This window comes from Papio anubis, chromosome 7 (genome assembly GCF_008728515.1).
Source record: "Papio anubis isolate 15944 chromosome 7, Panubis1.0, whole genome shotgun sequence".
Taxonomy (NCBI): Eukaryota; Metazoa; Chordata; class Mammalia; order Primates; family Cercopithecidae; genus Papio; species Papio anubis.
In genome coordinates, this window is record NC_044982.1 from 55,857,880 (window position 1) to 55,884,127 (window position 26,248).

The following is a 26,248-nucleotide window of genomic DNA, read 5'->3' on the forward strand; positions in this document are numbered from 1 at the left end:
CACAAAATAGTACAGCCTCTGTGGAAAACAGTATGGCAGTTCCTCAAAATATTAAAAATAGAATTACCATAATAAGATCCAGCAATTCCACTTCTGGGTATATACCCAAAAGTATTGACAGCAGGGTCCCAAAGGGATACTTGTACACCATGTTCATGGAAGCATTATTCACAATAGCTAAAATGTGAAAGCAACCCAGTGTCTGTCAACAGATGAATGGATTAAGAAATGTGGTATATACTTACAATGGAATGCTATTCAGCCTTAAAAAAGAAGGAAGTTGTGATATATTCTATAATATGGATGAAACTTGAGGACATTTTGCTATGTGAAATAAGCCAGTCACAAAATGAAAACTGTATCATTCCACTAAGGTGAGTTACACAGAGTGGTCAAAATCATAGTTAAAGGAAGTAGAATGGTGGCTGCTAGTAGCCATGAGAAGGAAGGATGAGGAGTTACTGTTTAATGGGCACAGAGTTTCAGTTTTGCAAGATGAAGAGTTCGGGAAATAGACAGTGGCGATAGCTACACAACAATATTTTATTTGTGTACTAGTATCACGGAACTGTACATTTAAAAATGGTTATGATGGTAAAATTTATGTTTTATGTACTTTACCACAAATTTTAAAACCTGATAAAAAATGAAGTGTAAAATTTTTAAACCAGATAATATAAAAGACTATTTTACAACTTTGAGGTAAGAGAAGATATTTTTTAAAATATAAAAAGTACAAGCCATAAAGGAAAATATTGTTTAAATGGACTACACTTAAACACATAATATCTATTTGTTAAAATACACTGTAGAGATCAAAGTCATGCACAAAATGGTAAAAGATATCTATAAGACAATCAGCAAAGGACTTACATGAAAAATATGTATACAACTCCTACAAAGCAAGAAGAAAAGATAACCTAATTTTAAAATGGGCAAAGGGCAAACAGACACTGAGGAGGGAATATGAATGGACAATAAATATATGCTCACGCCTCACTGGTAATCAGTAAAATGCAGACTGAAACTACAATGAGATATCATTTCAGATCTATCAATACCAACTATGGGTAAGGATGTGGAGTAAACAAAATATCTTGTGGAAAATTGCACACTCCAGATTCTCTTTATTTTAGGCACTTCAAATTTAAAACTAAATAGTGTATTTTTTAGGGATATATATTTATTTATAGCTAAACTGTAAAAATTATCAAGCGAATTAGAAACTTCAAATTAATGGAAGTGTTTACTTTTGGAGAGGGATAAGAACAGGTTGTGCTGGCCGGGTGCAGTGGCTCACACCTGTAATCCCAGCACTTTTTGGGGCTGAGGTGGGTGGATCACCTGAGGTCAGGAGTTTGAGACCAGCCTGACCAACCTGGGAAAACCCCATCTCTACTAAAAATACAAAAATTAGCCGGGCATGGTGGTGGGCACCTGTAATCCCAGCTACTTGGGAGGCTGAGGCAGGAGAATTGCTTGAACCTGGGAGGCAGAGATTGCAGTGAGCTGACATTGCACCATTGCACTCCAGCCTGGGTGACAGAGCGAGACTCTGTCTCAAAACCAAAACAAAACAGGTTGTCCTTAAGGAGAGGCATACAAGGTGTGACAAAATATTGATAATGTTCCATTTCTTTGGCTGGGGGTCACAGGTGCTCATTCTTTTTAAAAAACTGAACACATATGTTTTATATGTTCTTTTGTATACATATGTTTCATAAGAATTTTTATGTAAAAGAGGAAGACCCTCTAAATCTAAAATCTTTTTTTTATTACTGGAAGTACCACACGGTGGATTATTTCCCTGGTGATCATAGGTTCTGCCTACAGTGTAGTCACTGATTGTAAAGATAATAAAGGCTGCAGAGTCTGAAATGGAACAAAGGTGTAACCCATGAGTCATCAAGACAAGGTAAGCAGATGTTAAGTATAAAAAATATATATCTATAGGAAAAGTAAATTTAAAAGATGCAGGGAAGGCAACTTAAGTTAAAAAATGTAGGGAAGGAAAATGTACAGTACATGTCTTATATACAGTACACATCACACAGTACATGTATGACCCAGTAGAAAATTATTTTTTTTTTTGAGATGAAGTCTCGTTCTGTCACCCAGGCTGGAGTACAGCGGTGCAATCTCAGTTCACTGCAACCTCCGCCTCCCGGGTTCAAGTGATCCTCCTGCCTCAGCCTCCCTAGTAGCTGGGATTACAGGTGTGCACCACCATGCCCAGCTATTTTGGGGTGGTTTTGTTTGATTGATTGATTGATTTTGAGATGGAGTCTCACTCTGTGACCCAGGCCGGAGTGCAGTAGTGCAGTCTCGGCTCACTGCAACCTCCGTCTCCTGGGTTCACGCCATTCTCCTGCCTCAGCCTCTTGAGTAGCTGGGACTACAGGCACCCGCCACCACACCCAGCCGATTTTTTAATATTTTTAGTAAAGACAGAGTTTTACCGTGTTTGCCAGGCTGGTCTCAAACTCCTGACCTCAGGTGATCCATCCACCTGGGCCTCCCAAAGTACTGGGATTATAGGCATGAGCCACTGTGTCCAGCCAAGACCCAGTAGAAATTTTATATTGTTTTAAGAGAATTAGGTATATAGAAGATGAGGTAGGTAAAAAGGGACAAACAGTCTCATTTCAAGAAAAATAGAATGTAGCCAACTGGAAAAGAAAGAATATCATGAGGTAACTATAGCACACTCAAGATTGTTTTAAATCTTTCCTCAAAACCAGAAACCTAAAAATTAATTTTCCACAAACGCCTTTTCAACAACTGGGCATTTCCTACACTTACTATGAAGCCAAGATAGTGATTTTTAAAGGCAGTCAAAGCTGCACTTTAGTGCAAATACTATTTTTCTTCTTCTTCTTTTTTTTTTTTTTTGAGACAGAATCTCGCTCTGTCGCCCGTGCAGTGACGCAATCTTGGCTCACTGCAACCTCTGCCTCCAGGGTTCAGGTGATTCTCCTGCCTCAGCCTCCCAAGTAGCTGGGATTACAAGTGTATGCCACCACGCCTGGCTAATTTTTTGTATTTTTAGTAGAGATGGGGTTTCACCAGGATGGTCTCCATCTCCTGACCTCCTGATCTGCCCGCCTCAGTCTCCCAAAGTGCTGGGATTACAGGCGTGAGCCACCGCGCCCCGCCTAGCGCAAATACTATTTTTCTAAAGCAATTTCGCACTATCTGTTTCTGTCACATTGTAGAAAACTCAAATTCCCAGGTGGTATCCCAAGTTTTTAAGCAACTTTGACAAAAACAAACAAACAAAGTATGCATTTCTGTTTTGTTTCTGGTAGTACTTAAGCTCTAACCCAGCAGTGAAAGACTGCTTTCTGGGCTACTGTTTCTGACACTTACCTGTCCCCTTTATTTTCCACACTAGCACATTCTTTGCCTACTTCTCTAGTCCAAGTGATCACATTTATAGAGCATCGATTTCTTATATCAGCTTAATCCTAGATAAGCTTGTTGTGGTACCTTTTGGCATACTAGTCCTTGCCCTCATCACATGGACTGTAGAAGCAAACAACCCTGAATTTGAATACTAGATTTATAACCTAGAAACTATGGTACCTCTGGCAAGTCACTTACGCTCTCTGAATCTCAGATCCCTTATACATTCAAATGATTCATAATAATACTAATGCCTATTTTGGAAGAATTGACTTGCATATGCTTAAATTTATTCAAACATCTTAAGGGTAGATTTAGGTACAGGTGGTAGGATGCTCAGTTCTACTCAGACTTGCTTCCCAGTTTTATCTCTGAGTATGGTCTTCAAACATCACCCTCAATTCTAGTAGTCAGCAGAGATGCTTTTCTGCTGTCTAGCTTTCATGGTCCCTGTAAGACCTACAGGTCTCTAGCTACTAAGATAAAAACACCTGTTATATGGTCCTTAGGTTCCTTATCTAAATTTTAGCTCTCAGGCTGATTTTGCAAATATCTTTCTTGCCCTTTTCTTGGAAATCACCGTATTTTCCCATTCTGGATTGTCTACCTTGATGCCTTTTTCTTTCTAACTTGTCTGAAAAATACTTACTTAGCTAGATAAGGCCAATTCGCTGTGGTTTTTTTGGTTTGTTTGTTTGTTTGTTTGTTTTGAGACAGAGTCTCGTTGTCGCCCAGGCTGGAGTGCAGTGGCACGATCTCGGCTTACTGCAAGCTCTGCCTCCCGGGATCACGCCATTCTCCTGCCTCAGCCTCCCGAGTAGCTGGGACTACAGGCGCCTGCCACCACACCTGGCTGATTTTTTGTATTTTTTTGTATTTTTTTTTTTTAGTAGAGATGGGGTTTCACCGTGTTAGCCAGGATGGTCTTGATCTCCTGACCTTGTGATCCACCCGCCTTGGCCTCCCAAAGTGCTGGGATTACAAGCGTGAGCCACCATACCCAGCCGACTGGCTTATTTTTTAAGCTCTCATAAGATTTTTCTCATGAGAGACCTGTGTCTACTACGAGGATCTGTTTTCTGTATTATCTTCACACCCCACCCCATTCTCTCCATAAAAACATTCCACAATATCATGTTATAGAAAATAAATTAGGAAAAAACCCCAGGTTCTAATTTCAGTCCTTTTACTTACCAAATATGTGACTTTCACCAAATCATTTGACTCACCTCTGAGTTAGTTTTTTTATCTGCAAAATAGTGATATGCCCTAAGACACATAATTACTTAAGAGGTTGAAGATCAAATGCAATAATGCAGATGAATATGCACTGAAACTGTAGTTCTATAATATAATACAGAAGGTATTACCCATTCAACAAAGAGATAGAATAGAAGATAAGGGAATCTGAATTCAAACTGAAGAGCAGGAATCCTGGGTCAATCATCTACTAGCTATACCTTTTAACATGTAAAATGAGGATTACAGCATCTATTTCATATGACATTAGCTTAATGATGTTGGCTACTATTGCTGTTACTAAATGCCTACTATGTGTTAGTCATTGTACTAGATACTGGTAATAAAATGGAATTAAGACTGACAGGGCTAACATCTTTGCCAAAACCTCTATCTCCTACTCCATCTACTACATTTTCTAAGTCATTTATGTCATATATTCTTTACAGCAAAGAAAAATCTGAGTAGTAAAGCATTTCCACAGAACATCAAGGTAAGAGTACAGAATTCCACTATTTCTTTTCTATAATAATTTCCAGTGAACACTATAGTGATTCTAGTATTTCTTTTCTTAATCCATCCCTTCAGTTGAAACTTTCCTGATGATTTCTGGGTAAACTATCTGGGATGTTTCTATCAAATGTAAATAATCCAAGGTAGTATTTCTCAAAATAACACCTAAAGACCATCTGCTTCCCAATCACCTAAAATGCTAATTAAAAGGCAGATTCCTAGGCCCTCTTTCAGATCTGTTGATTCCAAAGCTCTGGCTAGAAGATGGGAGAGTCTGCATTTCTAATAAGTCTCTGTGTGATTTTTATGAAAACTCAATGTGAGAACCATGTTCCCAAGAGGAAAAAACTTCCACTACATAAGAAGTTTATAAGACCAGGCGTGGTGGCTCACGCCTGTAATCCCAGCACTTTGGGAGGCCGAGGTGGGCGGATCACGAGGTCAGGAGATCGAGACCATCCTGGCTAACATGGTGAAACCCCTTCTCTACTAAAAATACAAAAACATTAGCCGGGCGTGGTGGTGGGCACCTGTAGTCCCAGCTACTCCGGAGGCTGAGGCAGGAGAATGGTGTGAACCCAGGAGGTGGAGCTTGCAGTGAGCTGAGATGGCATCACTGCACTCCAGCCTGGGCGACAGAGCGAGACTCCGTCTCAGAAAAAAAAAAAAAGAAAAGTTTATAACCAAAGGAAATTCTGCACAATAATGATCCAAAACTTCATGAAGGAGAAAAATTTTAATCCTCAGAATACATTTTCACACGCCTCTGTTAATAGGGTGGAGACAACAACTCATGGAGATTGAGAACAAAAGTGACTTGAATATATGCACCCTAACTCTGTGTGTTCAATAAATTCCTACTCTAGAGGCCAAGAGAACGGGTGGAAATGGGGATACACTGCAAATGTTTACTTAAATTTCAGAAGAAGCAAATAAAACGTATCGCAATAGTCAGATCTGTTAAAACTGAAGTTTCATGATCTCAGAAAATGGAACCACTTTCTCTTAAACTCAGCCAAGTCATGACAGACCTCTCCGCTCCAACTCTCCATGCCTACCACAAACCTTGGATAATCTCCCAAATGTAAACCTTGCCTACCGGATCCTGTGACCATTAGAACAATCAGAGGCAAGGAGATACACGGTCTTTTCATTAAAGTAAACTGAAATAACTAACTAAAATTTACATTTGTTCCTCTTGGTCAAATAAACAGTTATAGAAGAGCTCTCACTGAGATGTGGAAGAGAATCAAGCAGCTCTGAACTTTTCAAATAATAACAACTGTTATTTCCAAATAACAATTTCCAAATAACAAGCTGATGAACAAAATATTTCTTTACCCATCAAGCCACAGTAGCCTGAGACACTCTCTGGTTCAGATAATAAAATAAATGCCTTAGAGAGCTTTCGTTCCTAAGATGCTGGTGAGTTTAGCACTGTGACTGCAAGAAATCGGGAACCTACGACAAAAAGACGCCCAGCCTGCCCACACTAACCGTCCAGAACTAGGTCTGGAGCAGCAAAGCGGGCGGGGCCGCGATTTCTCCCGCATCGCTGCGCCCGTTCTTCTCCGCCTGCGTGAGCACCGCCCACCCACTCGCGGTGTGAACATACTGGGTCTCGCCTCTCCTTTCCCCTCCCCTCGGCCTGGTGCTGAATCATGAGCCCAATGTCTCCAAAAGGTAAAATCAAAGAACAAAGCCACCCTTGGGGCTGGTCTGAATGGGGTACCGCGTCGGGGTGGGGCAGAAGGCTGGAAACCACAACTTTGCTCCCCTTCTTCCCCAATTTCCCCACCTACCCCCCAAATTAAGAGGAGTGCTGCAGTGCTCAGGAATTCTCAAGAGGGTGGCCCTTCTCCCCGTTGCTCGGGTCTGCTACGGTCCGTCGGGAACCCCGCGCGCTCCGCCTCATTGTTCCAGCGCGCCGCCCGCCGCCGGGAGCCCGCGCCCTGCAGGGCCAGCGAGTTGGCGGCTCCCGGGGAGGGGGTTGGGGCTTGGCCTGCTCTAGATCCCCGACCCATCGCCCCTCTGGGGCCGAGTAACAACAGCCCCCTGCCCACCCCCATAGCCTTCCTCCCAACTGATCGCTAAGGCGGAACCACAAGTCCCCGGAGGCGCCTGGTGGGTGCTGTCCAAATGCTGGGAGGAGGCGGCAGGGGGGTGGGGAAGAAGGAGCTGGAGGCCCGGCCTGCGCGAAGCTGCAGCCCTCGCCCCGACAGCGCGATTCGGTGACGCGGGTACCGCTCGGCCATGGTTCCTCCGCCCAAACAGGGAGCAGCTCGGCTACGGCCCGTCTCCCAGCCGTGGACGCAGGCACCGAGCAGTCCTTGGCCCTCCCTGTCTCCAGAAGCAGAAAGCGGAGGGCCAGACCCCGTGCTGGCTGCAGAAGTTCTCATTTGCTACTCACCCCAACTGTTTCTGTCCCTGCGGTTCTTGGCCATGGTGGTCCAGGACCTGGTGGCGGTGAGGCGCTGTCACTGCGCTCGCTGCCTTCTCCGGGGCCGCAGGTTGCTGGCGGTGGGAGGCTCCGTGCCCGCGCTGGGCGCAGTTCGCTCAGACTCTGAGGATGTTGCTGTGGCGCTGGTGGGAAGGAGTGGGGAGGAAAAGGGAGGAGAAAGCAGATGAACCAAGCTCAGCATCACAAGCCCGAGTTCACACAAATACCAGCGTCACACCCTCCCTACCTCAGCCCACCCCCAGAGCGTGAAGACAGTGATAGACCATGTACTGCAACATTTTCAACGGAAAACGCACACAAATAAACAGCACCCCCCCCGCACCCACTCTCAAAGAATTTAACAGCATTATCAGAAATACACAAACCGATATACTGCATGATTCTGGATGTTCAAATACCTGTTTCAAGCACGGTTATACATTAGCACAAACAAGCTGGCAACATTCGTATAGCCAAAGTAGCTAAAATAATGTGCATTTATCTACCAGGCACCCATTTTTTTTTTTCCATTTTAAAAGCAAGGTCATGTTAGTAAAGAGGGTATCATGCATTTTTGTATATGTATACTGAGTAGTTTGTCTTAAAATTAGAATAGCAAAATTTATATCAAGAAGATCAAGATAAATGAAAGCTGTAGATTCACTGTAATCTGTAACTCAATATCCACTGGGTAAAATTTCCCACTAGATTTGCAAAGATAAGGTCCAGACTGATAGTCCAATAGCAATTATTTGAGCTGAAATCATACTACACAGTCTGGGTGGGCCCTGGCAGCCATAAAGGTTGCAGACAATTTTGAAGGGAAAAGAAAAAAAATAAAAAATATTTTCAATCCTTCCCTTTTCACTGCTTTCTTTCTCTCTGCTACAAACTTAGTTGTTTTCAGTAACCTGGAAACACTCTCCCTTTATACTACCTCAACCGTAAGATACCATCATCCCGTCCCTTACAGTTTCCTCCTGCCATTTGGTTGTTACCCACACTCTCTACTGATCGGTTCTTAGGAGATCACTGCCAGCCTCGTAATTACCAGATCCACGATCTCTGCTAATTCCTAATCGTAAGCAACTCTTCACGCTACACTCTCTCAATGTAATTTACTTTGATGGCTTCAGACAGGACCTCCATGCGGATGATTCCCAAATCTATACTTCTAGTCTTCTGCCCTCTAGAAGAGAGGACATCATACCAGAAGTGTGTTTATAACTGCCTAAGGTTATCCTCACATTGTTTTCCTCCGGACATTTCAACATCAACATATCTGAAAATAAACTCCCCCATCACTGCCAAATCTTATGCATTATATTTCAGTTACTGGTTCTAGTGACCGCAGAGCTGTGAACACCGTAATCGAGTTTACACCATGGTTTTAAAGAGGTCTGTGCTCAACAGAGTTGAAACGACAATAATGAAACAACATGGGAAGACATTATCTCATCCCTGTACCTATAAACCAAGTTCATAGAACAAAAAAGAAGTGTGAGTGTGGTCTGCTTTTCTTCTTATATTCCTTTACTATCATTCTCAGCTTATATTCCAGCCTGAAAATCCCTTTCATATGAATCCCATTTTTAAGAGTACAATAGATTACACACACAAAAAGGAAAAATTTATACAATGCAACACCTATGCCTAATTGAAAAAGAAATTAATTTTTTAAGAAACTGTTGCCTTTATAATTAGTAAGTAATCTGCAGGTGAATACTTCGAGACTGTGTGAATCACAAAAAAAAAAAAAAAAAAAAAAAGCTTAAATAAATAGCTCTCTGTATAAGACTTTTTGTACTGTTGGCCAATAACTTTTCATCCATTGATTTTAGCATTCATTGATCCTTGCCTGAATCAATTTCATATTAGTGATTTTTAAATGGAGACTTTAAAATAATTGTATTTTGTTTGTTTGTTTGTTTGTTTTCCAGACAGAGTCTCCCTCTGTCGCCCAGACTGGAGTGCAGTGGCGTGACCTCAGCTCACTATAACCTCCGCCTCCCAGGTTCAAGCGACTCTCATGCCTCAGCCTCTCAAGTAGCTGGGATTACTGGCTGTTGCCAGCACGCCTGGCTGTTTTTGTATGTAGAGACGGAGTTTCTCCACATTGCCCAGGCTGGTCTCAAACTCATGAGCTCAAGCGATCTGCCCACCTCAGCCTCTCGATGTCATGTCTTTTAAATTAAGTAGCTGGCATTCCCTCTCCAACCTTTCTCTGTTGAGTCCCACTATAAATTAGTGGAAACTTTTTTTAAAAATTGTGTTATGCATCACCATTCTTTTTAATGCCTAAATTGCCCTAAATTTGGCCGAGGGTCAGCTTGTGTGTCCTTTTAACATTGTCCCTTTTTGTCTTTGAGCAGTTCCCTGTATTCTGGTACAAGAAAATGTTTCAGGAGTCCTTTGTATTTTCCCTTAGAACTAAAATAGCCATTTCTCCAAGATGCTCTGACTCCCAAAGGTGTTTAGAAACCAAGACGTGGGTGCTAGTTGTGCTCATTGCTGGCTGAAGTATCACTGTTTCTAGACCATTTCAGTGGACATTGCTAGAACACATTTTTTAAATCATAAGTTTAATCTACTCTGAAGAAATACCTTCAATACTATGAAAATATAAACATATGTGGTTATTTATTACAGTACTTTTTGTTATTGTAAAATGCTGGAAACAACCTAAATGCCCATCTATGGATGAGTGGTTGAATACATTATAATACATATATGCAATAAAATGTTACATAGGTGTGAAAAAGAATATAGAAGATCTTTATAAGCTAATACAGAGTGATTTCCAGAATACAATGTTAAATGAGAAGGAAAAAGTGCAAATAGTACACCAGTCCTGGAAAGAGAAAAGGATATGAAACAAAGTATCCATTCATCTGTGAAAAATAACTACAGCAAGAATAAACCAGAAACCAATGAGATTGGTCACCTGTGGGAGATGGGTGGGAATAGGGTAGAAATAATGGAAGAATGGTAAGAGGTTAATAGGGACTAGGGGGACTGATATTTCTCTAAGTGTAATGCTTTTATATAACTCTGAGTCTTAGAACAGTAATGTTTCACTTTCTCCAGAATAAGTTTAAAAATGCTTACTATGATGACTATAATCAAAAAGATAATAACAAGTGTTGGTGAGGATGTGGAGAAATTGGCACCCTCATAAACTGCTGATGGTGCAGCCACTTTGGGAAAAAGTCTGGCAGTTCCTCAAAAAGTTAAACATAGAATTACCATATACATTAGCACTCCCAGGTATATACTCTAAAGAAATTACAATATATGTTCACAGAAAAACTTGTACAGGAATATCCATAACAGCATTATTCATAATAGCCAAAAGGTGGAAACAATCCCAGTGCCAAATAACTAGTGAATGAATAAACAAAAAGTAGTATGTCCATATACTAGAACATTATTTGGTCATAAAAAGTTACTGAGTACCAATATATGCTACAACATGGATGGACCTTGAAAACATTATAGTAAATGAAAGTAGCCAGCCACAAAGACCACATATTATATGATTCCATTTACATGAAATTTATAGAATAGGTACATCTAAAGAGGCAGAAAGTACATTAATTGTTTCTTAGGGATGGAGGAAAGGAGTGGGAGGTTGGGGAGAAATTGGAGAGTGACTGCTAATGAGTATGAGGTTTCTTTGGGGGGCAATGAAAATGTTTTAGAATTCATCATGAAATCAACTTTGCACAACTCTTTGGGTATACTAAAAGCCACTGGATTAGGCTGAGTGCAGTGGCTCATGCCTGTAATCCCAGCCCGTTGGGAAGCTGAGGTGGGAAGATCACTTGAGGCCAGGAGTTCGAGACCAGCCTGTATAACATAGAAAGACCCCATCTCTATTAAAAAAAAAAAAAAATAGAAAAACTAGCCAGGTGCAGTGATGTGCACCTGTAGTCCCAGCTACTCAAGAGGCTGAGGTGGGAGGATCCCTCGAGCCTAGGAGTTCAAGGATTCAGGCCACTGCACTTTAGCCTAGATGACAGAGCAAGACTCTGTCTCAAAAAATGAAACAAAACAAAAAACTCCACTGAATTGTAAAATCTAAGCTGGTGAATTGTATGGTATGTGAATTATGTCTCAATACAAATGTTTTTTAAAAGTCAAAGGTCAAGTTCATTTTAAATCAGAATAAAAGAAGAAAAGGTATTACTCCATTTGAACTTTAGTACTTTAAATCCTCTCTCTTCTTGACTCTTCTGGGATGTTACTCCACAAACTATTCTCTTCCCCCTGTATCCTCAATTCTTTTTTCTTCCATTGGTTCTTTCACCATGCTCATTTTCCTCCATCATAAGTAAGGGGGTCCCTCAATCAGAAGTTTCTCAATAGTTGATGGTTCAATTTGCTCCTTCCCTCTATAAATAGCAATCTTAGAAAAATATTTATGTCAATTAGAATACTTTTGGTGGTAACTCAAAATGGCTTAACCAAAAAATGACATTTACATTCACACAACAATTTGTTTAAAGATAGATTGGTTCTATGGTGGTCAATTCATCAGCTCAGTGGTATCATGGACTATACTAGTTAGGATATAGCTTTGGCTGCTATAAAAATTACAATGGCTAAAATAAGACAAATATTTATTTTGGTCTTATGAAAATAACCTGAGCATAAGTCATCCAGGGATAATACTGTGGCTTTAAAATATGAAGGAACTGGCTGGCCATGGTGGTTCACACCTGTAATCCCAGCACTTTGGGAGGCCAAGGTGGGCAGATTGCCTGAGCTCAGGAGTTCGAGACCAGCCTGGGCAACATGGTGAAACCCTGTCTCTACTAAAAAATACAAAAAAAAATTAGCCGGGCTGGGCGGCGTGCACCTGTAGTCCCAGCTATTCAGGAGACTGAGGCAGGAGAATTGCTTGAACCCAGGAGGTGGAGGTTACAGTGAGCCGAGATCACACCACTGCACTTCAGTCTGAGCGAGACTCCATCTCAAACAAAACAAAACAACAACAACAACAACAACAACAAAATGAAGGAACGGAAGTTCTTCATGCCTTCTTCCATCTTTCACTCGGGGCTTCCATCATATGTTCCATGATGGCTGCTCTAGCGTGGGCATTCACATTTTCATTCTAGCCATACAGAAGGGTAAAAGGGAAGAAGTGAATATATCCATTCTCTCTAAGAGTACAATCCAGAAGGTGCACATATCATCTCCACTCAAATACCATTGACTTACCATGTCCCACCTCATTGATAAATATTTTTATCAATGAAAAATTTGTTGCATACCATGTATGCAACAAAAATTTTGGGGTCTAATACTAAACAAAGAAGGGAAATACACATTGGAAAATAACCAGAAGACTTTGCCAAAAAGACAAAGGTGCACTCTACCATCTTCAGTGTGTTGATGTTACGAAAAAAATCCAGGATTATATAGAAAAATGTTCTCCCAAGCTGGGAGGGAACCAAGAGACCAAAGAATGACTCAGGTAAGTCCAGCCCGGCGAGTGGATGAGTTTGTGAGACTTATACAGGACACTTCTGGGCAGCAGCAGGACAGCTCTAGAGATCCATGCCACCTCCCATCTCTAAACTGCTTTTAAACAATTTTTCTGTAACTTCTTTGCCTACTGCGTTTGAGCAATGAGACTGTTTTCCTTGGTAAGACACCTGCTCCTCCAGTGGGCATCATGGTCTTGGCTCACTGCCCAGCCTTCCCCGTTCAAGCAGTGGACGTACACTCTAAGTAACCTGGTGGGGACACATCACACTACAATCCACCCCATTCCCCAGCTCTCATATTCTTCCCACCAATCTTGCATGAAAGTTCTTGAGTGGGGTATGAGGGGAAGAACTATACAGACCTATAATGTATAGCCATGGCTTGTGTGTACAAGCCACATCTACAGTATACAAAACATCATAAAAAGCAGAAACTAACTACAATTATGATGCCTGTTAGCAAAATGTAACTTCAATGAGTAGGTAAGGTGTGTAACCAATTTGAGAATGAGTCAAAGAAGCCTAATTAGGTTATATAATGGATTTGAGTTGACAAATGATTTAAAACATTTGTGACACTGTTCTCTTCATCACGCATATAGGCACAACAGGTAGTGTCTGTAAGGGTACATATTGGTTTTTGTGGCTTAAAAAAAACTCTTAAAAAATTTCAATAGTTTTTGGGGACCAGATGGTTTTTTGTTACATGAATAAGTTCTTTAGTGGTGATGTCTGAGATTCTGCTGCACCTGTCACTGGAGCAGAGTACACTGTACCAAACATGCAGCCTTTCATTGCTCACCCTTCCGACCATTTGCTCCGAGTCCCCAAAGGCCATTATATCATTCTTATGCCTTTGCATCCTCATTGCTTAACTCTCACTTTTAAGGGAGAACATAACAATATTTGGTTTTCCATTGCTGAGTTACTTCACTTGGAATAATGGCCTCCAACTCCATCCAAGTTGCTGCAAAGGCCATTATTTTGTTCTGTTTTATGGCCAAGTAATATTCCATGGTGTATATATACCACATTTCCTTTATCCACTCATTGATTGATGGGCATTTAGCTTGGTTCCATATCTTTGTAATTGTGAATTGTGCTGCTATAAACATGCGTGTGCATTTGTCTTTTTCATATAATGACTTATTTTCCTTTGGGTAAACACCCAGTAGTGGGATTGCTGGGTCAAATGGTAGTTCTACTTTTAGTTCTTTAAGGGGTATTCATACTGTTTTCCATAGTGGTTGTACTAGTTTACATTCCCACCAGCAGCGTGAAAGAGCTCCCTTTTTACCACATCCAAGCCAACATCTATTTTTTTTTTTAATTTTAAATTATGACCATTCTTGCAGGAATGAGGTTGTATCTCACTGTGGTTTTGATTTGTGTTTCCCTTATAGTGATTTTGAGCATTTTTTCATATGTTTGTTGGCTGTCTGTATATATTTTTTCAAGAATTGTCTAATTGTCTATTCAGTGACTACAGGCACACGCCACCATGCCCAGCTAATTTTCTGTATTTTTAGCAGAGACAGGGTTTCGCCATGTTGGCCAGGCTGGTCTTGAACTCCTGACCTCCAGTAATCTACCCGCCTCAGCCTCTCAAAGTGCTGAGATTATAGGCATGAGCCACCATGCCTGGTCCCATTTATTTATTTTTGTTTTCGTTGCATTTGCTTTCAGATTCTTAGTCATGAATTCTTTGCCTAAGCCAATGTCTAGAAGAATTTTTCTGATGTTATCTTCTACAATCTTTATGGTTTCAGTTCTTAGATTTACGTCTTTGATCCATCTTGAGTTGATTTTGATATAAGGTGAGAGATGAGGATCCAGTTTCATTCTTCTACATGTGGCTTGCCAGTTATCCCAGCCCCATTTATTGAATAGGGTATCCTTTCCCCACTTTATGTTTTTGTTTGCTTTGTCGAAGACCAGTTAGTTATAAGTATTTGGCTTTATTTCTGGGTTCTCTATTCTGTTCCATTGGTCTACATGCCTATTTTTATAGCAGTACCACGTTGTTTTGGTAACTATAGCCTCACAGTAAAATTTGAAGTCAGGTACTATGATGCTTCCAGATACGTTCTTTTTCTTAGTACTGCTTTGGCTATATGGGCTCTTTTTTGATTCCATATGAATTTTAGGATATTTTTCTAGTTCTTTGAAGAATGATGATGGTATTTTGATGGGAATTGCATTGAATGTGTAGATTGCTTTTGGAAGTATGGTCATGTTCACAATATTGATCCTACCTATTCATGAGCATGGGATGTGTTTCCATTTGTTTGTGTCATCTATGATTTCTTTCAGCAGTGTTTTGTAGTTTTTCTTGTAGAGATCTTTCACTTCCTTGGTTAAGTATGTTCATAAGTATTTTATTTAATTAATTTTTTTGCAGCTGCTGTAAAAGTGATTGAGTACTTGATTTGATTCTCACTTTCGTCATTATTGGTGTAGAGCAGCGCTACTGATTTGTGTACATTGATTTTGTATCCTGAAACTTTACTGAATTCATTTATCAGGTCTAGGAGATTTTTGGATGAGTCTTTAGGGTTTTCTAGGTACATGGTCATATTAACGGCGAACAGCAACAGTTTGACTTCCTCTTTTCCAATTTGAATACTCTTTATTTTTCTTTTGTCTGACTGCTCTGGCTAGGATTTCCAGTACTATGTTGAGTAGAAGTGGCGAAAGTGGGTATTCTTGTCTTGTTCCAGTTCTCTGGGGGAATGGTTTCAACTTTTCCTTGTTCGATATTATGTTGTCTGTTGATGTGTCATAGATGGCTTTTATTACTTTGAGGTATGTCCCATCTATGACAATTTTTTTAGGGTTTTTATCATAAAAGAATGCTGGATTTTATCAAGTGCTTTTCCTGTGCCTACTGAGATGATCATATGATTTTTGTTTATGTGTCATATTACATTTATTGATTTGCATATGTTAAACCATCCCTGAATCCCTGGTATGAAATCCACTTCATCATGATATATTATCTTTTTGATAAGCTGATTTGGAGAGCTAGTATTTTGTTATGATTTTTTGCATCTTTGATGATAATGCAGACCATTATCCTCAGGGATAATGGTCTGTAGTTTTCTTTTTTTGTTATGGCCTTTCCTGGTTTTGGTATTGGGGTAACACTGCCTTCATAGAATGATTTGGGGAGGATTCCATCTTTCTCTATCTTTTGAAATAGTTTCAATAGAACTGGTACCAATTCTTCTTTGAATGTCTGATACAATTCGGCTATGAATCCATCTGGTCCTGAAAGGAGTTTTTGGCAATTTTAAAATCACTGATTCAATCTCACAGCTTGTTATTGGTCTGTTCAGTTTCTATTTCTTCCTGATTTAATCAGGAGGGTTGTACATTTCCAGGAATTTATCCATCTCCTTTAGACTTTCTAGTTTGTGTACATAAAGGTGTTCATAGTAGCCTTGAATGATCTTTCGTATTTCTGTAGTATTGGTTGTAATATCTTCTGTTTTGTTTCTAATTGAGCTTATTGGATCTTTTTTCTTCTTTTCTTAGTTAATCTCACTAATGGTCTGTCAATTTTATCTTTTCAAATAAATAGCTTTTTGTTTCATCTGTCTTTTGTATTTTTTTGTTTCAATTTCATTTAGTTTCTGCTGTGATCTTTGTTAATCTTTTTTCCGCTGGGTTTGGGTTTGCTTCTTGTTTCTCTAGTTCTTGAGGTATGATGTTAGGTTGTCTATTTGTGCTCTTTCAGACTTTTTGATGTAAGCATTTAATGCTATGACTTTCCTCTTAGCACCATTTTTGCTGTATCCCAGAGGTTTTGATAAGTTGTGTCACTGTCGTTCAGTTCAAAGAATTTTTAAATTTCCATCTTGATTTCATTGTTAACCCAAAGATCATTCAAGAGCAGATTATTTAATTTCTATGTATTTGTATAATTTTGAGGGTTCCTTTTGGAGTTATTTTCCAGTTTTATTTCACTGTAGTCTGAGAAGGTACTTGATATGATTTTTATTTTCTTAAATTTATTGAGACTTGTTTTGTGGCCTAATGGCACATGTCTTTGAGTCTCCATTGCATTGGCAATCAGGCCTCCATGCAGAGACAATCCTTAGTGAGCCTGGGCTGCCTTATTGGTGCTGTTGAACCAGTCACTCCAGTTCTGTCAGGCAAAAGGCAGAATATCCCAAGGCATACTATTACCACTTAACAGGGGGAGGTATCCACATACCCCACAATAGGACTGGTTGCTGGCTGCTGTTGTAGTCACAGCCTAGTTCAGAAGACATTACCAGCTGCCATGGGTAGCAGAAACAAGGCAAACACAGGTCTTCAACAGAGACCCTCAAGGGTATAGCCACTCCTTGTAACATTATTACTGCTATGTTTTCTCCCATTGGCCCTATTAGTGAGGCTGCCACAGGCTTCAGTTCGGGCTTACAGTACCACACATGGCTTCCCTCTCTAAGAGTGGGCATAGTAGCCAATTGGTAAGCTTCCAGCCTTGCCTATGCACTCTGCACTATGACCACTCCAGCAGGTATCAGTGCTGCTGATGTTGATATCATAAGGCTCTCAGACCTCCCTCTAAGAGTACATACAGCTAGGATCACCTATCCTCCGGCAGTCTTCATTCACCCTCCAGCATCATAAAACCAGTCCAGTATAGGGGCACTTTCCAGCTCAACTTCAGGTCCATGTAGCCATCGCCAGTTGGCAGATCCACTGGTGTTCTTAGAAGCACAGCATGGCTTCTGCTTCAGAAGCATGACTCAGTGTCTCAGAGGTAACGCTGAGAGTTTGCGGGGCATATTTTACAGGCCCATTCATAGGGAGTGATGCCAAGTGTGTTAGTGGGTAACTCATTTAAAATTTGTATGGCTTCAGGGAGATTCTTAGTCCAGAAACTTAGCCATTCTGGGACAGTGCATGTAATTGGGTTTTTAACAGGCCATTTTTTTTTCTGAGTCCTGCCCCTGTTGGGATATATGGTAGTGGAACCTCCAGTCTATGTTTTGCTCTGATGCCCAGTGTTGGATATTGTGGCCCACGAATGGGAGCCCTGATCATTATATATTCTTCATAGCATGCCATATATGACACTAAGAGCAGTGAGACACTTAACGGTCTCCAGCTGGGTGGCATGTTTTATTGGGAAGGCCTGTAGTAGCCCCACTGTTGTGTCCACAGAGGTTAAGGTATGCCTTTCCCCACCATTCCAGGGCAGAGGACCAATAAAATTGACTTGTCAGTCCTATGGAGGTTGTATGGCTTTAGGTATGTGACTTAGTGCAGAAGGAACCCTTCTAGGTCTCAGCTGTGAGTAGGTCTCACAGTTCTGAACAGCTGCTAGAATATTTACAAAGAGGGTGGAGATGCCTGCTGCCTTTGCTGTGGCCCACCCTGTGGCTGCTCTTACGATGTACCTATACAGTTATATGGTGTCAGTATCCATTTGTGCCATGACCACTGACCATTGGTGTTAGGTGCCTTTGCTAGACTCATCAATGTACCAGGCCCTAGGGAGTATTGGTGGGGTCCCCTTATATACAATGATTGGCCCAGTAGGTGGTTCTATTGCCATCTTGGCTCCCTCCACTTGTTCAAAGTGGATGGGTCCAGGCACCTCCTGTAGAAGCTGACTTAAAGGATTAGTAGACAGGACACCCCTTTGTTGTAGACAGGCATGTCATTTCTGCAGGGTGTGTAATTGTGCCACCCCAGAGGTGGGCTTGGTTAGAAAGCCTTCCACCCACCTTTTATGGGGTAGGCAGTTTTTATTGTGTGGTCTTCTTTCTGGTGGTGATGGCCTCTGCTTGTTGCAATGCTCTATACACGGCTAATAGCTGTTGCTCTAGGACTGTATAGTAGGATTCTGCCCCCTTTCATAATTGAGACCAGGCCGGGTGGTGGCTCACGCCTGTAATCCCAGCATTTTGGGAGGCCGAGGCAGGCGGATCACAAGGTCAGGAGATGGAGACCACATCCTGTCTAACACAGTGAAGCCCTGTCTCTACTAAAAATACAAAAAAAAATTAGCTGGGTGTGGCAGCGTGAGCCTGTAGTCCCAGCTTCTGGGGAGGCTGAGGCAGGAGAATGGCGTGAACCTGGGAGGTGGAGCTTGCATTGAGCCGAGAGTGTGCCACTGCACTCCAGCCTGGGTGACAGAGCAAGACTCCGTCTCAAAACAAACAAACAAACAAAGAAACATAATTGAGACCAAAACCCTACAGTTACCATTCCCATTGGCTGCTTTTGCCACAAACCCTAAGTCATCCTTGTGGCATCTCTAGTGACTTCTAATACAAAAGGATCCTGTGGCAGTGGGACCTCTAGTGCTTGGGCTTGTTTCACCAATATTTTTGCTTTGTCAAATGGCTCTTGCTCTATGTGTGTCCAGTCCCATTTTTTACCCTTCTTTATTAGGGTATATAATGAGCTGAGGGTTTGTGCCAAATGAGGAATGAATATCCTCCAGTAGCCCAGTAAACCTAGGAAAACCTACAGTTGCTTTACTGTCTGGGGAACAAGCTGCTGTACTATCTTATCAATGACAGCTCCAGGTATGTTTCACATCTTAGTTGACCAGGTAACTCCCAGGAATTTGATGGCTATCCTGGGCCTCTGTATCTTTTTGGGGTTGGCTTCCCATCCCCTGTCCTTTAGGCCATCCGAGGTGGTTTGTAGGGTAGTCTCCAGATCTGCAAGAGACTCTGAGGTTAGCATGATATCATTAATACAGTGAAACACAGACTGAGGCAGGCAAAGTGAGTCTATATAGGTACTATGCAACTATACTGTGACAGATGGTGGGGTTGTGCAGGTATCTTTTTGGTAGTACCTGGAAAGTCCATTATTGGCCCTCCCAAGTGAAGGCAAACTGGTCTTGTAAATATTCTGCTAAAAGAATACTGGAAAAGGCATAATGCAAGTTAATCATAGCATGGACACTTCCCAGCTTAAGGACTACTTGCTGTAGCAGTTGAGCAATATTGGGTATAGCAGCAGATACAAGTGGCACCACCTCATTTAGCTCATGGTAGTCTACCATCATTCTCCAGATGCCATTTGGCTTTTTCAGAGGCCACACAGGGCTGTTATAGGGGTTCTGGCCTATCCGTACCTTATATAACTTCTGGATTGTTTGGGTGATCTCAGAATATTCTCCTGGTAGGCAGTATTATTTCATCTTCATTGCCCGCCTGGGCTAAGGCAAGTGTACAGGGACCCATCTGGCCCATCCCCTTTTTGTTCCTTGATTTCTTTTCAGACTCCGTCCTTATTTTTATTCAACTCACAGAGGTCCACCAATGCTTCTCCCACATAACAGATTTTATTTCCCATTAGTGGGTACAGAAGTACAACCAACGCCCTCTATATAACATTTTTTTTCAACTGGAAATCCCTCAGACATTCACTGAGTAACTAAAATCATTTTAAGATTTTAAATTACACAAGAGTTCACCTTTAAGCATTTATCTCATTCACATTTATTCAATTCATTCGTTTTTAGCAGTTTATCTGGATGACTAATGAGAACTCAGATATTAGACAAACCTCACCACTATTGTAACTTATTTTCCTGTTAACCATTTTTATAGCCTGTAAATATAAGATGTTCACCTAAGTAAAAACCTTAAAGTTCCCCCCTCCCCCCTCCTCCTGTGTCCATGTGTTCTCTTTGTTCAACCCCCACTTATAAGTGAGAAACACCGGGGCCTGTCGGGGAGGGATAGCATTAGGCGAAATACCTAATGTAGATGACGGGTTAATGGGTACAGCAAACCACTATGGCACGTGTATACCTATGTAACAAACCTGCATGTTCTGCACATGTACCCCGGAACTTAAAGTATAATAATTAAAAAAAAAACACCTTAAACACATGGGCATTTTGCTGATAATTTAGAAGATTTTGCTACTTTCACTGAACCAACTATATTAAATTTGTCAAAAAAACCCACACAACGATCATTCTGGTTTTGGCTGGGTTTACAGTCTTATAACTTTCATGTCAAATTCTGACATCTTAAAATATCTAGCAGAGGCAAACATAAAACTTACCTAATCAGTAAACCCAGACAAAAATGTATGCTGACAATTCTGAAGACATTTCTATTTTATTTTACGAATAATTTTAAATTCAGCTTGTTTATTAAAGATTACTAAATTTACAAAACCTTAAAAGGTACTTGACTTTACCTTAATGTATGAGTATTCATTTACTTATAAGCCAAGTTGGTAGCATGTCAGACATAACATATAACACATGTACATACATATAAACATATTTAAACATGTATGTTCTCACACACTCATACATGCACACATATGCACACACACGCACACACCCAATACCTTTTACTTCAGAACTTTAGCCATGAGACAGTATTATAAACTCATCAGCCTATAAAAGATAACTGGATCCAAATTATTTTTGACAAAATTAGGACCCCTTCACATGGCTAAATTTTATTTGCCCTAACAGGTAATCCAATGAAGGCTGTGGACAAAAATTTTGGGTAAAGTAGTTTTCATAGCAGTCTGGTTTTTAAAAAAAACTTCTTTTACCTCCTTTTTTTCTTCAGTTTCAAATGAGTTTCCAACATTTACATTTTAGTTAGATTTGTCTGAACTGTGTAAGAAAAACAAAATCCCCAAGTGGCTTTGAATTAGCAGTACCATAAACAGTGAGTTTTATTTCAACACCAGGAGTTTAATAACAACAGATTCAAAGCAGGCAGAAAAGAAAAGAGAAATAGAGAGCTTCAGATGATCTGATTAACTGTAATTGAAGGTGAAACATTTGAGCTCTGGATTTTTCTTGCTGTAATTTGGCCATCAGTTTAAAAAGGTCCACAAGGATGAGTCATAATGTGTAACCAGCTGGAGTCCTAGAAAACCTGGCATGCCTTTGAACTTTCCCATGTTTTTGGAAACATAAGCCACAGGAGTTCCAACCCTTCCTCCCTTTTATCTACCTTCTCCACCAAATCCCCAACCAGGGCTGACATGGATACTCGCATGTCCCTTTCTAACTGTAGCTCTTCCCTTAACTTTTGTATCTATTTTTCCTGCTTTAACAATTTCTCAGTAGCCAGTCTAACCACAGCAACAGCACATTTGCTATCCTTATTGTACTTTAACATCTTAGGTCCTTGCACTACATGTTTATTCCCCACTGGAATTTTCTAAGCATCCCTGTACTCAAGCAATAGCCCACAAAGGTCGAGCAGTTGGACAATTTCACCCCACATGGATGCTGTCGACCACCCTGGGATTCCCAGTGCAGACACCCCTTCCTAAATCTTCCTTTGGTCTTTTAGATCCTGTTTGTGATACCAACTGTTACAAGAAAAGCCCAGGATTGGCCGGGCGCGGTGGCTCAAGCCTGTAATCCCAGCACTTTGGGAGGCCGAGACGGGCGGATCACAAGGTCAGGAGATCGAGACCATCCTGGCTAACACAGTGAAACCCCGTCTCTACTAAAAATACAAAAACTTAGCCGGGCGAGGTGGCAGGCGCCTGTAGTCCCAGCTACTCGGGAGGCTGAGGCAGGAGAATGGCGTGAACCCGGGAGGCGGAGCTTGCAGTGAGCTGAGATCCGGCCACTGCACTCCAGCCTGGGTGACAGAGCGAGACTCCGTCTCAAAAAAAAAAACAAAAAACAAAAAACAAAAAAACAAACAAAAAAAAAAAAAAAAAAGAAAAGCCCAGGATTGTATAGAAAAATGGTCTCCCAAACTGGGAGGGAGCTGAGAGACCAAAAAGTGACTCAGACAGTGCCGATTGGCAAGTAGATGAATTTATTAGGACTTACATACAGGGTGCTCCTGAGCAGCAGCAGGACAGCTCTAGAGATCTGTGCTACTTTCCATCTCCAAACTGCCTTTAATTTTCTGGCTCTTTGCCTACTGTGTTTGAGCAATGAGACTGTTTTTCTTGGCAGGTTCTGAGATACTTTCCATGATGTTTAGGTTCTCAGAAACACCTGTTCCTTGGCTGGGCCTCATGGCCTTGGCTCAGAGTTCAGCCTTCCAAGTTCAAGCAGTGGACACACACCCTTCAGTAATCTGATGAGGGACCTGTCACATTATAGTTGGCTGCCTGTTTTTTGAGAGTGGGTCTCACTCTGTCACTCAGGCTGGAGTGCAGTGGTACAATCACAGCTCACTGCAGCATCCATCTCCTGGGCTTATACAATCCTCCTGCTTCAGCCTTCTGAGTAGCTGCATTTATAGCCTCATGCCACCATGCCTGGCTAATTTTTTCCCAACTTTTAGTAGAGATGAGGTCTCATTATGTTCCCCAGGCTGGTCTCAAACTCCTGAGCTCAAGCAATCCTCCCACCTCAGCCCCCCAAAGCGCTGAAATTACAGGTGTGAGCCACCACCACCCAGCCAACTTATTTTCTAATACTGGCTCCTCTTATGTTTTCAAAATGGCAGTTGCCATTCTAGTCACATCAGAAGCAGACATCCATGCCTAGAGACAGAAAAAGTCATGTCTGTGTCTTGTGTACCCTGTTAATAGCAAGGAAAACCTTCCTAGAAGCACTCCAGCAGACTTTTCCTCCTGTGTCATTGTCCAGAATTATCCAAGCCTAAACCATTCCTTTAACAAGAAAAATGAGGCTAGACCAATCAAGATTTATTCCCTAAGATGGGGGAGTGTCTCAGTCTCCCCTGATGGACATAGCCACTTGGAAAAGGTCAACAAAACTGTGGTTCTGATAGTAAGGACAGAGAAAAGAGGGTAGTTATTAGGCCTAAGGGCCAAAGTGATCATCATGGCTTTCATTTTCTCATAACCCTTGACTCATACCTCATCTGGTGGGGTCACCCAACCTTAGTCTCAGAGGATCCAAGTCCTTAGTGCTCTCATCTTCATTGTGTTGTTTCAGTTTCCCACTGTTCAGTAATATTAGAGATGTGAATACTAAGAGACACCATAGTGAATACCTGGGATTCCAGACATAGTCTTCCTTGTTCCCTTTGTGGAGCAGTAACCAATTTCCCCATGGTCGTTAGAATCAATCACCCCAACCAGTACAATGACCCCCTTCTCTAACTGTTGATTTAGTGATCTGAAGACTCCAAAATAGCCAGGTGGTAGTTTCAGCTTCCCATTAAATAGAATTGTGACCATGTCATCTGGGGAAAGTATCAATCCCTTGGGCACTGGGGCCTCCAAACTCACCAAGTCCAATGCTATAGGGACAATATGATAAAGACAAAGTTGTAGAGAAAAAAAAAATACAGGAGAGAGATTAGGAAGAATAGAAGAGCCACTCCTACCTCTGCCTCTTGGTTCATAGAACCATGCATTCTGAATATTGAGTAGATGGCAACATATAATGGTGACTGGGTTGAGTCCTATACTACATCCTTACAGGGGTTTTCTCTCAGCCAGCACCACGATTGATCCTTCTGCATACTTTCCTCCATCCTATCAAACTAGCTCTTCCTGAGTGATGGGTAAGATCAGTTAATTCCATGGGCATGACTCTGCTGCCACACTTCGCCCATAATAAAATTACTTTCTTGCTCAAAGATATTTGTGATACATGGTGATAAAACAAGGCATTCCACAAGCCCATGAATTGTGGCACTAATAGAAACTTTCCAAGCAGGGAAGGTAAACTTCTACCTGGAATATGTATCTATTCCCATGATGACAGATCACTCTTCCCTTTATAATGAAAGGAATCTAGTGTAGTTAAACGGCCACCAGATGGTTGACTAATCTGTCAAGGGAACAGTATCATACTGGGGTCTCCGCAATGGCCTCTGCTATAAGCAGATTAATCACTCCATAGTGGCAGTAACTGAATTATCCTTGGCAAGTAGAAGTCCACATTGTTGAATCTACTCTTAGCCTACGTTCCTATTGTCACGTAGGCCCCCTGAGCAAGCACTAGGGTGACTGGGTAAAGAGACTGATTGACACCTGTAGGACAGATCTTCTTGTATAACTATTGAGATGGATGCCCTCTGCTGGACAGTATTGTAGTTCACAGATATTTTCACATTCTGGGCAATTTTAAGAATCCATCCATAATACTTCTCCCACTGACTTCCTTATCTCAAATCTTCTTCCTTCCAAGTAACTGACCAACCTATTAGCTACTGTGCATAAATCAGTACAGATCCATACCTCAGATCAACTCTTCTTCCTAAAAAAGAGGACAACCAGATGTACTATTCAAAGTTATATCCACTGGGAGAATTTCTCCTCGTCACTATCTTTCAGGGCCACCCCATTATGGTGTGGACACAGAATTCTGTGGCTGTCTGCTTCAAGTTGGTGCTAGCATATCATGCAGACCATTAATAAACCAGGCCTAAACTTTTTCTTCCTCTGCTGAATGGCTATGAGCCTATAGATAACGAGTTGGAAAAAAAAAAAAACACAAAAAAACAAAAAAAACCCACACATAGCAAAGAAGTAATGGCAGGTCCAATGGACATTTGTTCCATGTGATTTACTTGTGTCTTCCAGATAATCTCAGGCCACCTCAGTGTATACTCTTCCATCTGACAATGGAATTCTGCTGCCTATGTTCAACTTATGACCCAGTAAATTAGGTAACACCCAATTTCCTTTTTTATTTTTTTTATTTTACTTTAAGTTCTGGGATACCTGTACAGAATGTGCAGTTTATTACATAGGTATACACATGCCATGGTAGTTTGCTGCACCTATCAACCCGTCATCTAGGTTTTAAGCCCCACATGCATTAGGTATTTGTCCTAGTGCTCTCCCTCCCCTTGCCCCTAACCCCTCCCCCCTTGACAGGCCAGGCCCCGTGTGTGATGTTGCCCTCCCTGTGTCCATGTGTTCTCATTGTTCAACTCCCACTTATGAGTGAGAACATGCAGGGTAACACCCAATTTCTAAAGAGCAGTTCATGTCACATAGTTACTTAGTATCCTATGGTCAGGAGTCTAGCATCTACTAAGGCCTAGAAGTAAATCAAGAGTTGCCTTTCAAACAGACAATAGCTGTCAGCAGATAAAGACATATTCTTATCCCAAAATCCTAGGAGTCTGCATTGGGATTCTCTTACTGGGCTTGCAAGAGATTCCATACAGTATCCTATTTACCACTGGGACTGCTGAATCCTAAAGCCTAAGTGTCAGGGCAGCTTGCATCATAGCCTGGACCT

The 26,248-nt window shown here is 41.3% G+C and overlaps 1 protein-coding gene and 1 long non-coding RNA gene across 4 annotated transcripts in view; one reads left to right on the forward strand and one right to left on the reverse strand.

The window, feature by feature from the left end:
• The window catches only part of ATL1 (atlastin GTPase 1), a 100,867-nt gene that overhangs the window by 65,719 nt on the left and 8,900 nt on the right, over positions 1 to 26,248 (reverse strand). For 2 of the 3 annotated variants that reach the window (XM_021941199.2, XM_021941200.2), the window contains exon 1: positions 7,568 to 7,842. In XM_021941199.2, coding sequence (XP_021796891.1) covers positions 7,568 to 7,601 — 34 coding nt within the window. In that variant the 5' untranslated portion in view covers positions 7,602 to 7,842. Of the gene's footprint in view, positions 1 to 7,567; positions 7,843 to 26,248 lie in introns of those variants that run through there. The other variant, XM_009211513.4, reaches the window with a different exon arrangement.
• On the forward strand, positions 6,762 to 9,390 carry LOC116275726. The gene is made up of 2 exons (XR_004184921.1): positions 6,762 to 6,840; positions 8,930 to 9,390. It is a non-coding gene; the product is annotated as an uncharacterized LOC116275726 (long non-coding RNA).